Here is a 12,180-nt window from a genome sequence, read left to right as displayed (position 1 = left end):
CTGGATTCTCCTATTTTATTGTCACATATTCCCATATACTTGGTGCTATGAATGAATCAATATTAGCTTATTTTCTTCACTGATTAGAATAAAAATTTTCATAGTTCATAAACATTTTTTTCCTTGAGTATTTAGAATAGGAACTGTTGGTTTTGGCAGTAGTTTGGATCACCTCTTCCAGACATTTTTTGCTTTGCTAAAGTGATAATAAGTTATTATAGAATAACCAGGTTATGCTAATTATGTTTCATTATGCTTTATGTAACTCAGGAATCTGTGGGCCAGTGAATGAGAAACATCATGTCAAGAGTCACAGGAAGATGTCAAAGAGTTTGGATTTCAGCTTTGTTTCTGCTTCCTGTTAAGAACACGTGAATTTTTATTTTTAAAAGGATGAAAAGTTTTTGCAAGATGCTCAGCAGTAGCTTTGTAAATAATATATGCTATTTCGGATCTAAAGATATATTTTCATTCTATTATTATTTTACATTAAAGAAAGGTAAATTGTATTAAGTATGTTCTATGAGCTGTAATCCAGGACAATTAATTTCATTCTAGTCCTCAAGTGACACACAGAACAGACACCAGCAAAACCAAATAGTACACAGAGCGAATGTCACTCAAGACCTGTTTATAACCAAAGAATTCATTAAAGACAAACCCTTTGCCATTTGTCTTAAAAAGCTTTTTTCCCCAATCATGTTTACTAGATGTAGAAGTATTTGTAATAATTTTCATGTAAAGTTCATCCTTCAGTCATATCGAAAAAAAGTGTCCTCAAGGGGAAATTAGCACTTTCTACCTTTGTTAATGATGGTTACTGTACAATGTCCATAAGAAAAACATACTTTTCTTACAAAAATATTGGTTTAAGGCAAGGAAATAAAACCATACACTTGCCCCAAATCTCCATCACCACGAAAGCAGATTTCCTAATCTCATTCCACTCATCGCCACTGTTTTCCCACACCAGGCTAAAGTGATATTTAGTCTTTATGGAGAACGTTTTTTTATTTTTTTTCTTTGTGGTACGTGGGCCTCTCACCGCTGTGGCCTCTCCCGTTGCGGAGCACAGGCTCCGGACGCACAGGCTCAGCGGCCGTGGCTCACGGGCCCAGCCGCTCCGCGGCATGTGGGATCCTCCTGGACCGGGGCACGAACCCGCGTCCCCTGCATCGGCAGGCGGACCCTCAACCACTGCGCCACCAGGGAAGCCCCCTGGAGAACATTTTTTTAAAGCTATGGGTTTTGGATTTCTTAAGTGACAGCTGGTGTTGATGTTGTAGGGTACAGGTTCACACAGACGGGATGTAGCACTGCTACTGACATGCTTCCGTGCTTCATGATTTCCCGGTATCCATGGCTGGCTAAATATCTAAAAATGAATTATTACTGGTTTATAATACTAATCCTTTGTCTGAAATCAAGAAGTACTAAAGCAGTTCTATGTTGCTGCCAGTAACTTAGACTTTTCTTTAAAATAGAATGCTTTGTTTCTATTGCATATATAACTGAACTATTTTATAAAAATCACTATAAGTCCAATGAAATCTGAATAGACATGAAAAGTTGTTAATGGTTTTGAATGTAACATTAACATCATATGGCAGGATACTAGGTTAGGTTGAAGACAGTGATGTGAAACCTGCTGGGGGGCCCTTGGTTCTGATGTCCCCCTGCTCACAGTGCAGCAGGGTTCCGAACAATCACAGGCAAAGAGGGAAGGATTTGGGATGGGGGCAAAGAACCCATGATCTTGGTGACTAGGGGATTAAAGCTTGAAAAAGAGGTGTTCAATTATTTGAAAAAAATACTTTTTAGACATTTATATGATGTTCTGGCTGAGAAAATTATAATAAAATTCAGGTAGTGAAAAATTATACTTTATATGGCATCTTAACTAATGATGAAAATATTACTAGTATAAATAATACACATAAAGTGTCACTTGGAAGCTACTCATTTTGTTGCAGCAGTGTTTTGTGTAAAGATGTTAACTGTTGACACAAGTTTTGTTGAATAGACTACATCATTTAATTAATGGCAAGTTTCATCTTATTCTTGTTTTAGAGCAATAAGCCAGGCATTTGTTTTGGTTTAATTAATTATTAATTTGATAAAATGATCTTGGGTGGTATCTATATGATGGCAGACAACCAAGCAGTTCACTTATTAATCTAAACAATTTGAATTCAGTGAAAAATTATTCAGACCTGCTATTTGACTAAGTCCAATTCAAAACAATGTATTTGTGACTGGACATATACAAATCCCCAGTTTGTAGCTCATATGCAGTACGCATTCTTCTCTTGTGCCACCACAAAATGGTTCTCAAGCAAGAAAAATTGCTACCCCAATGTAAAATAATCTGAAATATTTATGTAGTAAATTGAATTTTTAAGTGTTAATGCTTGCTATTTTTCCTAGCAAAGACAATTCACTTCAGTAACTTTAAGCAGAAAAGGTACTCAGAAAATTAAAGTTGAATTTTGGCTTTTCAGAGTCTCTCTGGAGAACTTCCAGAAAATTATTCCACCACTGTTAGGTTAAAAATGGAATGCTTCCATTAACTAACCTCACGGAGATGAATGGATTAACTAAAAATGACCAATTGTAAATTGAAATGACCAACTGAAAATACTAAGCAAGCAGAAAAGCTGAAGTAGGAAAACTACTCCACGTTTATATATTAGACACCTTGGGAAATTCTATCAGTCTTTCTAGCCAACAGAGTTTTGCAGCATAATAAGTAGATTTAATGATGTCTTAAAATTCCCAGATTTTTCATATTCAGTTTATGCTCTAATGTAAATCTTCTCTTTGCAGTCTTTCCCTTTTTTCTCAGCATCTAGTTACCCAGGCCAAAACCTAGAGCTCACTGTGCTATTTTCTTCTCTATTAACTAATGTTTATTAGTCATGAGTCTCTATTCCTTTGGCCTTTTTAATAGCTCATTAATCCACCCACTGCTTCCCCTACCCCATGCTCGCCAGCTGCAACAGCTAAGGTCTTGATTTTCCTACCTCAGTCTCATCTTCGGTTAATCATTTTTTGCATTGCTGCTGGGCCATATTTCTGAAACACAAATCTCACTATGTAGCTTAATGTGGCAGCTTCCATGACAAAGCTCTACAGGCTCACCTTTGCCATATCTTAGTATTGCAGTTTTCCAAATTGTGAATCCTTTCCCACTGTCTTGATTTAGCCTTGACATAGAGAGTCTGTCCAGAATGCTGCCCCCTGTGCTCCTCCCTTTTGATGAACTCAAGTTCAGCTTTCAAGACTTTAATCTGATGTTACTTCCTGGCAGATCCCTCATACCCAGCTGAGTATGTGCCATCTTATGGGCTCAAATAACTCCATGTTTCTTTGTGCTTATTACCCTGTATTATAAATATGCACTTATATGTCTCCTTCCTGGATTCTGCTTTTATTTCTGTATCCCATACCTACCACAGAGAGGGTACATTGGAGATGCCATGAAGTGTGTGGTGCATGGATAAATGTACAGGTAAACATCAAATTTCATAAAGTTATACTTATTTTTAGAAGAAAAATCTAAATTATGACTTCAGAATTGAAACAAAATAACAGAAATAAACAAGCCTTTAAAACTTCATTGTTTGCTTCTACTTCTTTGAAAAACAGTAATAATAGAATAAAAAGTCCTGTCAGATTTTAATAACGTGTAATAATCAAATGAGCAAAGGGAGTTCTGATTCCTAAACTATTATACAGGGTATGTTGCTTTCAACTTATCTAAATTCCTATTGGGACTTCCCTGGCAGTCCAGAGGTTAAGACTTCGCCTTCCAATGGAGGGGGTGTGGGTTTGATCCCTGGTCAGGAAGCTAAGATCCGTATGCCTCCCGGCCAAAAAACCAAAACATAAAACAGAAGCAATATTGTAACAAATTCAATAAAGACTTAAAAAAATGGTCCACATCAAAAAAACTTAAAAAAAAACGTTCCTATTGTCCTTTATTTTTCATAGGCAGTGCAAATGTTAACCTTATTTTTATCCTTTATTTTATTTTTATTTATTTATTATTATTATTATTTTTTTTGCGGTACACGGGCCTCTCACTGCTGTGGCCTCCCCCGCCGCGGAGCACAGGCTCCGGACACGCAGGCCCAGCGGCCATGGCTCATGGGCCCAGCCGCTCCACGTCATGTAGGATCCTCCCGGACCGGGGCACAAACCTGTGTCCCCTGTATCGGCAGATGGACTCCCAACCACTGCGCCACCAGGGAAGCCCAATCCTTTATTTTAATAATACAGTGTATTGACTTTATATACATAAAGAATTTTAGTAATTGTAGTTCTTTGCATGGTACTGTAGATATTAGTGTCCACTCCACTAATTTTCTCTTTCCTCCTCCCTGCCAATACCTCAAGAATATCTCAGAGTACCTCAAAAGTACCTCAGAATATCTCAGAATCCAATTCAAAATTTGTATTAAATATATTTTTTAGAAAGCTTTCGTTGGTTAGTTTTGGTCACTGAAAGTTTGTCGTTAATTAAATTCATCAAAAGAAAAAGAATGTCAGTTCTGCTCACTTATTCCCTGGGTTTTCATCTTTGAGGCATTTAAATAGATTTATGCAAATTATTTACTGAATATCTACTTCTTTATAGAAAATGAATCTTCTCTAACTGAACAAGTTATGCAATGAATTAGGGACTTGCTTCCCGTTAGCATGTTTAGGTGGCAGCAAGTTCAAGTGTGTGTTCCAGTATTAATTAAAAGGCACACTGACCTATTATAGCTTTCTCTGAATTTATATTTATTGAATGACTGAAAAATAGATGAATGACTCAATTATTTTGGAATCTTAAATTATACATATTTATGTACTATCTACTTTGATTTTGATTAATTGCGAATTTATCTTCTCTAGCATAGATAAAAAGAAAACTGGAACTATCTATGTGCATTTCTTTCACGTGATATTTAGGAATGTATTTGCAGTATACCTGAAAGGTCAGTTACATGCTCAGTTTATCAGCTGAGTTCTTTATTGAGGGTATATCATATTATTAAATAGTAATAAACACATTTGTTGAGTGCTTAGCATGTGACAGGTACTGTGCTAAATACTTTGAAATGTGTTATCTCATTTAATTTCCACATCATCTTATGCTACAGAAACTATTAACTACTTTTTTATAGATGAGGAAACTGAAGCTTGAGAGATTAGGTATTTGGATCTGGGATTGAAATCCAAGGAGTCCTCCTCAAGAGTCTAGGTTTAACTACGTTGAACAGCTTTGGCCTGCTACTTAGGTGCTTCTTAGAAAAATGAGGCTATTATCTGTTAACTGTCTTTCTTTAAAAAAAATTTCACTCCTTTCGATGGTGAGTTAAATAATAAGTTCCATAATTTTATTCTTAAGGCTTATAGAACCTATTCTGTGGCATACTTGTGTTCCTGCAGTGGTGCTGGGGAATCAATATACTTCTGTTTGAGAGTCTTCATTGTTTTCTCAATAACTAGTGTGACCATAAAATTTATCATCCAAACACTGAGAATGAAATAAAGTGCTATTTGTAATTTTACCAGGACAAACAGAAAACAGACTAAGTCACATTTTTAGCCTGTAGGTAGGAGCTAAGTACTTTATGGATGGTCTAGCCTAGACACAGCAGTAATATCTGCAATTTTGAGTAATAAACACTTTGAAATTTACCTCCAAGGAATGACCTATCTTTAGCAAATGCCAGGTGAGTTTCACTATAGAGATGTGCCTATAATGAGACAATTTAGTAAGCTTAAAGATATATTACTTTTCAAAAGTAGTATGATTAAACTGTATCAGCATTTGAAAATGTGATTCACAAGTTGTAAGAGAAGCTGGGAAAGAAAGTCCTGTTTTTGATGGCCTGTGAAAGAACTAGACAATTCTTTGGACTTGCTTACCTTCATGATTAATGTGTCATAATGATAATATCTATATAATTCTCAATAAATCAGGAATGCCTGATTATGCCCTTATAATAAAATTTACTTATGAAATCAGTGAACATCACTCATGACTAACATTGTCAAAATTACTTTTAATCACATGATTAACCTGTAACATTTATATTTCATTATTTCTCATGTCCCAAATGGGAGAATGCTGGTGAAACTTGTTTAGGATATTGGTTAAAGTCTATATATTATTTTGGTGTGTTATCTATTAAGAACTTTTGCTTATAAAAATTGATTTTGCTACTTAATTTGTAATTTACCTCAGAAAATAATTAGCACAAATTCTTATTTTTCTAAAGTTTATTTGATAAACAAATGAAAATATTAGACTTATTACATATATAATTAACTATAATGCTATGTAATGGTTTAAAAATACCATAAAATATGATGACATGAACTGTTTTTGTGTCTCTTAAGATAGAAATTTGACCATAAACTTTACTTTTTTTTTTTTTTAAATCAAGGACCATGGGTTTATTATGACATGTTTCCTAGTAGTTGTAATGTTTTTTTAGCATGTGTGTCTAAATTCTCATTAATGTCTTTCTGTATTTATGTAAACAGCACAGAAAATGTTTGTATTAGAATGTTTAAAAATGTTTTTGTTGCATTAACTCAAAGGATATGCCTAATATGTATTTAAATTCAATAAAATGTACTCTGAATTAAAAATTTAAGTATTATAAAACGTATTTTAAATTTTTAATAATCACTGAAATGTGAATTTAAAGGCACTAGATAATAGAAAACACTGACTTTTTGATTTTTGATTATACACCCAGGAAATTCAAGTTTTGTAAAACAATTTGTGCTTCTCAAGTCCAACAAAAAAAACTGCCTACAGCTGGGATTCTGTATTTTGACACATCAAATAGAAAGTTAGAAAGGAATTTTCAAAACATATCAAGATATGTTTAGAAAATTTAAGACAACTGTGGCCGTGACAAAAATGGACATTTAAAATGAAATTAATGTATAGAACATATTTGCTTGTTGTCCTGGGTGATTTTTTTTCCCAACATTGCAATGTCATTTTCAATTAGTTTAGCAAAAACAGTTACAAAATATTTCAAAATCTGTATTCTATGAAAATGTCTACTGCTACAAAAGAGAATCAATATTCCAAACAGAGCATTTTAATGGTCCTGCCAGTCAGTCAAGGTAAAAAGAAAAACACATTAGGGAGAATAATAGCGTATTTCACTATGTATTACACTTGACTCTTACTTTAATTGAAATAATTAAATATATATATTAAAATGATGAACGGCTAATAAAGAAGTGTTTGTGTTGTAAAGCATATGAGGCCAATTTAAAAGGAGTGAGTAATTGTATTTGGGCAGTGACTAGATTAAAAAAAAGAAGAAATGATTGGGGAGATCCATGTCTGGAAAGACGTAGTTGACATATTTTCCTCTGTTCCTCCATCCAAGTATAGCTAACAATCTGTGCCTTATTAAATAAGTAAATATTTAATATTTACAGTAAAATATTCTGAAAAGTGAGGACAAGAATGCAGATCAACTAGGAACTTTGGGAAACAAGTTATGACACACCAATGAGATTCCTGATTCTAGGTGCTAGAGAAGCCAACAGCCTGGAAAAACCAATGGGTTCAGGTACAGAAAGCTCTCCTCTCTTTAGCCAAAGAACCAGGAAAGGAAAAATCTAGTGAGGCAGAAAGACATTTAGATAATAACTATTCTTCTCCAGCCAAACACCACCACTGCGGCTCCCCCATGCACAACCAGCAGCAAAAGTTGAGTGGGGAGCTGAGACTTTTAACCCACCTGGTGGTAATAAGGCACCTCTCCCACTCCTAGTGGAAGGCTGAATTCCCACTTCCATCCTAGAGGGACAAGGTACCCCTCCCTCCCTGGATGTCAATGGAGGCAAAAGAACTTGGATTTCCAACTCTACCTGACAGTAACCAGGTGAAGTACCCCTTTTCCCACCGAAGTGTCTCACAATACCTAAAGTATCCAGGTTTCAATAAAAACCTCACTCGTTTTACCATAAATCATGAAAATGTCTCGCTGAATAAGAAAAAACAATCAACAGATGCCAATACCATGATGAAAAGAGAATTATCTGATGATGATTTTAAAATAGCCATCATCAAAATGCTTCAGTGAGCATTTATGAACAAATAAAAAAAAAAGCAAATAAATAAAAAGTATCAGAAAATAAATAGAAGGTATAAGGAAGACCCAAATAGAAATTTTAGAACTGAAAAATACAATAACTGATTTTTTTTTTAAAACTCAGTAGATAAGCTCAACAGCAGGATGGAGATGATAGAAGAATAAATCAGTCATACTTAAGACAACAATAGAAATTGCCCAATCTACAACATAGGTCATCTAGACTAAAAAATATGACAGAGCCTTAGGGACCTGTAGGATAACAACAAAAGATAAACATTTGTGTTACTGGAGTCCCAGAAGGAGAAGGGAAATGGCAGCACTGAAGATGTACTCCGAGAAATAAATAATGGCTGAAACTTTCCCCAAATTTGGCAAGTGACATAAACCTACAGATTCAAGAAGCTGTGCAAATAACACACCATAAACCCAAAGAAATCTATGCCAAGACACACTGTAATCCATGTTGTGAAAACTAAAAATAAATAATCTTGAAAGCAGCGATACAGAAACACCTTATCTGCTGGGACAAAAACAAACTGAATGACAGTGGGTTTCTTATCAAAAACCATGAAGGACAGAAAGAAGAGTCACAGCATTTTTCAAATGCTCAAAGTACTGTAAATCCAAAGTTCTATATCTGGTGAAATGATCCTTCAATAATGAAGTAGAAATCAAGACATTCTCAATGAGGGACAGCTAAAAAACTTTGTCACCATCAGACCTACCCTAAAAGAATGGCTAAAGAAAGTTCTCTGCAGGGGGTGAGCAGGTGGGGCTCACACCTATGTGGCCGGGTGGGGAGCCCGGGGGATGGGGGAATGAGGAGGCGGGGCAGGTCTTGAAACGCCGTGCTTCGGCTCACATGGGCATTGGGTGCACGGTTGCAGCTGCCTGGTGGCGGGCGAAGTGGCGCTCGAGCCAAGGGACGTGCAACTGCCCTCGCGTGGTCATGGAGGCGCTGCAGCGGCTACCGGCAACCACTTCGGCCCCTGGCTGGAGCCGAAAGCTACTGCTGCTGCTGCTGCTGCTGTTCCTGCTGCCGGCCAAAGCTCTGTGGGTCTTGGAGGTGGAGGAGAGGCCCCCAACCCATGAAGAGGAGTGCCACTTCTATGCGTGTAGACAAGTGTACCTGGTGGGTACACACTCCCTGCACCTCAGCAAAGCCAAGATTTCCAAGCCAGCACCTTATTAGGAAGGAACAGCTGTGATAAATGGAGAATTTAAGCAGCTGGAAGTTAACTGACTATTGTGGGAAATACCTGTTTTTTTTCTTCTACCCACTTGATTTCACTTTGTGTGTCCAACTGAAATCAGTTATTCTTTGGTAATAGAACTGAGGAATTCAGATCCATAAACACTGAAGTGGTAGCATGCTCTTTCGATTCACAGTTTACCCATTTGGCCTGGATTAATACCCCTCGAAGACAAGGAGGACTTGGGCCAATAAGGATTCCACTTCTTTCAGATTTGAACCATCAGATCTCAAAGGACTAGAGCGTATATCTGGAAGACTCGGGCCACACTCTTAGAGGTCTCTTCATTACTGATGACAAAGGAATCCTAAAACAGATTACTCTGAATGACCTTCCTGGGAGTAGATTTGTGGATGAGACACTGCGTTTGGTTCAAGCATTCCTGTACACTGATAAACATGGAGAAGTCTGCCCTGGTGGTTGGAAACCTGGTGGTGAAACAGTAATCCCAGATCCAGCTGGAAAACTGAAGTATTTTGATAAACTGAACTAAAAAATACTTCCTCAGTTCTTGATGCTTGAAACTTCTCAATAAAGTTCAGTATTTTATTACCAAAAAAAAAAAAAGTTATCTGAAGAGAAAGCAATTATAAAAGAAGAAATTTTGGAACATCATGAAGAGAGAAATAACAATGGAAAAGAATAAAAATATCAGTGAATACAATAGACTTTCTTCTCTTGATTTTCTCTATTATTTTTTACTGTTAGAGCAAAAATCACAACATTGATCTGGTTGTCAGTATAATGTAAATGTAAAGGAAATATTTAATATGTGTACATAATAAATGGGAGTGTAAAGGGACATAAAAGAAGATAAAGTTTCTACACTCAAACTGGTAAAATGTCTACATCAGTAAATTGTAATAAGTTATGCATTATGATACCTAGAGAAACCACTAACAAAGATATACAAAGCTATTACAGATAAATCAAAATGGAATGTAAAAAAATGTTCTAGTAACCCACAGGAATGCAAGAAAAAGAAAACAATGATAAAACAGTAAAGTAAAAGGATGGAAATATATGCCATGTAAACTTTAATCAAAAGGAAATAGGAGTGGAGACTATTACTATACAATGAAGTGGTTGTCAGAGCAAAGATAATTACCATTAACAGAAAAGGACAATTCATAATGGTAAAAGAATCAACCCACCAAGCAAATGTAGACCAAACAGCAGAGTTGCAAAATATGTGAAGCAAAACTAATAGAACTGAAAGAAGAAATAGACAAACCCACAATTACAGTTGGAGACTGCAAATCCTTCTCTCAACTGATAGAACAACTAGACAGAAAAAATGGCAAGCATGTAAAATAACAACACTGTTACCAAATACAAGTTCTTGTGCCCCACACAGTGAGGACAAACTGAAACATGAAACGTCAGAGTTTGGAGCAGAGAAATGTTTATTACAGTGCCATACAAGGAGACAGGTGGCTTGTGTCCAAAAAGCCCTGAACTCCTTGAATGGCTGCAGCAAAGCACTTTTAAAGGCAAGGTGGGGGGAGGGGGGGAGAGTGGTTAGTTGCTACAAACTTCTTGGTGTTGAAACCCTCTGTTCTTGCAGCTGTCCACGAAGGTCAGGTCAAGATGTTCCTGTAAAGCTCCAACACATGCTATACTCTGTTTTGCAACTTTTTATCTCTATATGAATGGACTCTTACAGGTCAGAGCCCTGAGAATAGGGCTCCTATATATTTCAGGCTATAGGCAACATTCTTTTTTTTTTTTTTAGGCAACGTTCTTTTACAAAAGCTGCAGAGCCAGCATGACTAACCACAGGCAACAAAGCACAAGGTTAAAGTAAAAGGAACAGATCCAATATGGAGTCGGATTTGTTCTTCCCTATTACAACACCATCAACAAATAGTATCTAATTTACATATATGGAACACTAACACAAAACAGCAGAACATGTGCCCATGGAACACATACCAAGATAGATCATATCTTGGATCATAACCCAAACATCAACAAATTAAAAAAAAAAACAAAAACTAATGTCAGAGTATTTTTTCATCCAAATGGAATCAAAGTAGAAATCAGTAACAGAAAGCAAAACAGGAAATCTCTAAACTTGCAAGTTAAACAATACACTTGTAAATAACCTATGAGTCAAAGAGGAAATCTCAAGGGAAATTTTAAAAATACATTGAACAGAAAGAAAATGAAAATACAACATCAAATTTATGGGATACAGCTATTGCAATGCTGACAGGGACATTCATAACATTAAATTCTTACATTAGAAAAGAGGAAAAGTCTCAAATCAATCTAAGCTCTCACCCCAAGAAACTAGAAAAAGAAAAAATAAATCCAAAGCAAGCAGAAGGAAAAGAATAATATATATAAGAACATAAATCAATGAAATTGAAAGTACAAATAATAGACAAAATCAATGAAACAAAAATCTGGTCCTTTGAAAAGGTCAATAAAATTGACAACCTCCAGCAAGACTGACAAAGCAAAAAGAAGACAGAAATTACCAATATCAGGAAGGAAACAAGGCAATATCATTAGAGAACCTGCAGACATTAAAAAGATAATAAAGATATAGCATGAACAACTCTGCCCACATAAATTTTGACAATTTAGATGGAACAAACTACACAATTACCGTACAAACAAATCACACAATGTACAAAAGTTAATAGAATTGCTCAACAATTATTAGGGAAATTAAATTGATAATTTAAAACATATCAAAAAGGAAATCTCCAGGCCCAAATGATTTCACTGGTGAATACTACCAAACATTTAAAGAGAAAATAACACCAATTCTTCATAATTTGTTTCAGAAA

General features: G+C 35.7%; 1 protein-coding gene and 1 pseudogene across 2 annotated transcripts in view; both read left to right on the top strand.

The window, feature by feature from the left end:
- The window catches only part of EMB (embigin), a 47,132-nt gene extending 40,075 nt beyond the window's left edge, over positions 1-7,057 (top strand). The window contains exon 9 of the mRNA XM_079916601.1: positions 271-7,057. Within this exon, the coding sequence (XP_079772727.1) occupies positions 271-288 (18 nt within the window). The 3' untranslated portion in view covers positions 289-7,057. The remainder of the gene's footprint in view (positions 1-270) is intronic.
- A 2,012-nt stretch (positions 7,058-9,069) lies between these two features.
- LOC307184443 (peroxiredoxin-4-like) lies at positions 9,070-10,154 on the top strand (annotated as a pseudogene). Its single transcript has one exon. The product of its transcript is annotated as a peroxiredoxin-4-like (transcript).
- The last annotated feature ends 2,026 nt before the right edge of the window (positions 10,155-12,180 follow it).

This window comes from Stenella coeruleoalba (genome assembly GCF_951394435.1).
Source record: "Stenella coeruleoalba genome assembly, chromosome: 3".
NCBI lineage: Eukaryota > Metazoa > Chordata > Mammalia > Artiodactyla > Delphinidae > Stenella > Stenella coeruleoalba.
This window is presented reverse-complemented; position numbering and strand designations above follow the sequence as displayed.